Source organism: Hyla sarda, chromosome 3 (assembly GCF_029499605.1).
Source record: "Hyla sarda isolate aHylSar1 chromosome 3, aHylSar1.hap1, whole genome shotgun sequence".
In the NCBI taxonomy this organism is placed as follows: domain Eukaryota; kingdom Metazoa; phylum Chordata; class Amphibia; order Anura; family Hylidae; genus Hyla; species Hyla sarda.
Window position 1 is genome coordinate 92,877,129 of NC_079191.1, and position 3,932 is coordinate 92,881,060.

At 43.5% G+C, this 3,932-nt stretch overlaps 1 protein-coding gene across 1 annotated transcript; it reads right to left on the reverse strand.

The window, feature by feature from the left end:
• Positions 1-689: 689 nt before the first annotated feature.
• Positions 690-1,786, reverse strand: LOC130360598 (uncharacterized). The gene is made up of 2 exons (XM_056563141.1): positions 1,609-1,786; positions 690-1,475 (listed from the first exon to the last, which is right to left on the reverse strand). The coding sequence occupies exon 2, from the start codon at positions 1,376-1,378 to the stop codon at positions 740-742; it is 639 nt and encodes a 212-aa protein (XP_056419116.1). The 5' UTR covers positions 1,379-1,475; positions 1,609-1,786; the 3' UTR covers positions 690-739.
• Positions 1,787-3,932: the final 2,146 nt, after the last annotated feature.

Genomic DNA, 3,932 nt, shown 5'->3' on the forward strand with positions numbered 1-3,932 from the left:
ATAATTACCTGAGTCTGGTCCGCGCTGCTCCAGGCCTACGTCGTGCATCCCCGGCGTCATTGCTATGCGCTGAACGGCGCGGCGCATGACGTCAGAGCTCCGCGCCGTGCATAGCAACGACGCTGGGGACGCACGACGGAGGCCTGGAGCAGCGCGGACCCGACTCAGGTAATTATGCCACCGGGGATGGGGGGAGGCAACGGGGCAGCGGCGCCGGCAATGGGTGCCGCTGCCCCTTCTCTCCCCCTGGCTGTCGGCGCCGCTTCTGTCCCCCTGGCTATCGGCGCCGGCACCGATAGTCAGGGGGACAGAACGGGCAGCGGCGACGATAACCAGGGGGTGAAAAGGGCCGACAGCAGCGCTCTAGACCCCAGGAAAGGCAGGGGGAGAGAAGCGGGCAGCGACGGCCTCTCTCCCCCTGCCTTTCCTGGGGGTGTATGGGGGTATACACGCGCACACACGCACCCTCATTTTATCATGGATATTTGGGTAAAAAACTTTTTTTACCCAAATATCCTTGGTAAAATGAGGGTGCGTGTTATAGGCCGGTGCGTGGTATACCCCGATAAATACGGTAATTATGATGAATGCATTTGCTTAGATTTTTTTTTTTTAATCTGATACATTTATTTTAATAGTTACTACTACACTATAAGTAATAGTTCTTCTGGAACCAGTCCATCCTTTTGGTTCTATATAATATCAGCTTATGAAGCTTCCACCTAAAATGAGGCTCCTCCTACTCAGTGCCGATGGGCTCTTCAGCATCCTCAGGCCTGCGGGTCATGTCGCTGGGAAGGATTTCTTCCTTGGGGAAGGGGCTGAAGAACCCTCTCTCTATACAGAGGGCTAGATGGGCTCTCATTTTGCTGTTATCATATGCATATGATGGATTTCCATTTTCAATAAGAAGCTCAACTGCATTGGCTATTGCATATAGTCCACAGTCAAGGTTGTTTGGCTGCCGTTCCACATCCAGAAATGTCACCACTTTTAGGGGATCATGAGCAACAGAACTGTAAATCTGCTTTAGCTGCCTCTCCCCTGCATGTGAAAGTGTTCTATTAATGCTGTCAGCAATAAAGATGTTACCATCTCTGAAGCAGGATGTGAATGCGTGACAACGATCGTCATCATAATGAACTTGGACGGAAGGGCCAAACGCTGGTAGAAATCCTCGTATTGCCCCCCAACAGGATTGCAGTCCATTTGCCGCAAATTGTGTTTGGAGGATCCTCTGGGAAGCGTCTATGATGTCATCAGTTATCGGCCTTTCCTTACTCTCCAGGATTTCTCTCTGTTTTTTGGTGAGTTTCTCCGGAGATCGCCTTGGTGTAGGTATAGGCATGTTGTATGGTTGGACAGCTTCATGTTCCATTGATCTGTCCAAAATTTGGTCAGATTTGCTGGTTGTGATCTTATGGACAATTATTTCCCGTAGGTCAGCATTGTCTCTTTGAGCTTTCCTTTTATTTCTAAAAGGTAAAAAAAAGTTTTAAAAAAAGTAAGAACATTTGATTAAAAATATTGTTTAGTAAAAGAGGCATATGTGCCCAGTTTTATTAGCTAATAATAATTAATATATACAGTATATTGCCAGTAACTTACCGGATACAAACAGCCACTATACAACAAGTAAAACCCCACGATAATACTGCAGTCACTGCAGCCACCACAATAATCAGTGTTTTCACATAATCTGTTGGAGAAAAACAGAGAGAAAACTTTATTTATTGGCAACGTACAATGTGTGACCCATGTTCTATATGGTTTATTATTGTCTGAAATACACTGCGTATCTGAAATCTCTAATCTGTGTCTATGTGATGTTTTAGTTACTTTTTTGTGTGTGTGTTTTTTTTGTGAGGTGATGTTAACAAAATTCAGCAATTTTGGATTTTAGTATTTTTTTACGTTTACGCCGTTCACCGCATGGGGACATAAACATTTGATAGTTCACACTTTTCTGCACGCGGTGGTGTCAAATATGTTTGCTTATTTACTTATTTTTGTATTTTGTAAAAAAAAATATTTTAGGGGGACAGGCTTGTTCACATTTATTAAAACTCAGGGCATGCTGGGAGTTGTAGTTGGGTACCATATAGAGAGACACATGCCTAGGGCAACAAGCCACAACCTATGACTCCCCAGCTGTTGCAAAACTACAACTCCCAGCATGTCCTTACTGTCAGGGAATGCTGAGAGTTGTAGTTTTGTATCATAGAGTGACATATGTTAGGGAAGGTTGTCCTCTAGGGATTAAACCATTTGCCTATGCCTAATCATTTTTCTAAGTATGGTCCCTGCCAGGGGGGACTTGCACCAAAATTGGGGGATTTGCGACTCTTTTGCAAAAAAAAGTCACAATGATAAATTCCTAACCACTGCATTTGCAGACAGATTTGACTACAGTGATTTCTCAGCCACCTGCTGAGTGATGAAAAGGTGCAAAAAAAGTTGCACAAAATAATGAAAAAAGAGCTTAAAATATGTCTTGTATTTGGTGCACAAAATGTCCTCCACATTTTTTGGCCAATTTCCCTTCCAGTATTTCTGTAATAAGTCTTCCCCAGTATGTTATCTAAAGTGTTTCTGCACAGCTTCTGAGGTTTGTACATCTCCTATGTGTTTCCTGTTATCTCAATAGAATTCTTATTGCTAAAGGAGATCAAAGCAATTGGATGCTGTGCTGATGTATTACTCTCTGGTGTCAGCCAGCTAGGGGAGTGCCATATAGACATAAATATAAAATATGTATTGCAGAAGATTTATATTACATACCTTCCATCTTGCCTTCCTGTCGCCACAAAGACCTCAGGCAGTCGGTCAACATTCTATGTACAGTACCTCAACATTGTGACATCATCACATGTCATCGTACTAAGGAGAAGTTGACTGGATCTTACTATGGACTTTTTACATGTCTCTTACTTTTTTATGTTGTGGGCAAATCAAAAAAATTTAGATTTTCCTCTTCAATCTGCACCCAACATCCTATAATGAGAATGTGAAAGCAGAATTCTGCTGTAGAAAGGACAGAAGGGTTTTGTGTGGCCCCAGCCATACAAACCTAACAAAACAGGTCGGGTTTACAATAGTAAATCAGGACCTATCTATACATCTGCACCATCATTTCACATTCATTTGAAAGTCGGGAACCTGTTCGCGTCCGTAGCCAATTATAGTAAACACGGAAGATCTAAACCTCCAGAAATGGGGTTTGGCCATGGACCTGAATGTGCCCCAACCCCCCCCCCCCCCATTTGCAAATATATAGGAAGATCGTGAACGTGAAATAACAGGGAAAGGGGAGGAGGGGCAGAGAGCACACTGTTGGCTGGAGGCAGGGGAGCTAATGCAGGGGGTACATGGCTTTACGACAGGAGGCTTTTTTGACATGAAAAAGTTAGTGTTGCATGTGAGTTGTTTCCCTACATAGCTGCAGTGTAGTCATTATATAACATACGTATGGATATGGTGTTACGTATTGCATAATTGACATTATTGTTACCTGCATGCAAACTACAAATGTGACACACAGGTCGTTTATTGTATCACTGAGGGCGGGTGTCAGGTTAGGAGAGGGGGTTCATGGCCCTCCCCTAAGTTGTGTGCTGGCTTTAGCAAGCCAGGGATTTTTATGTTTTTAATCTTCTTTTTGTGTGCAGTTGTTTGTTTCTAATACATTTTGTACCAATAAAATATTTTTCTAATGGATTATATTGGGTGTGCTACCATTTATCAGTGATGGCTTGTTCTGGTTCTGGTTTCCCAACACAGATCCCCACCAATTGCTAGATAGAAGCAGGAGCAGGACTCGGCTCAACGCTTCACTCCCCTCAGATCGCTGCTCACCCAGTCTAGGTGCAGGAGTCAGGTTCTATAGTAAGTATTTAACTTTTAATGCCAGCTAGTTGCCATGTCCCTATTGC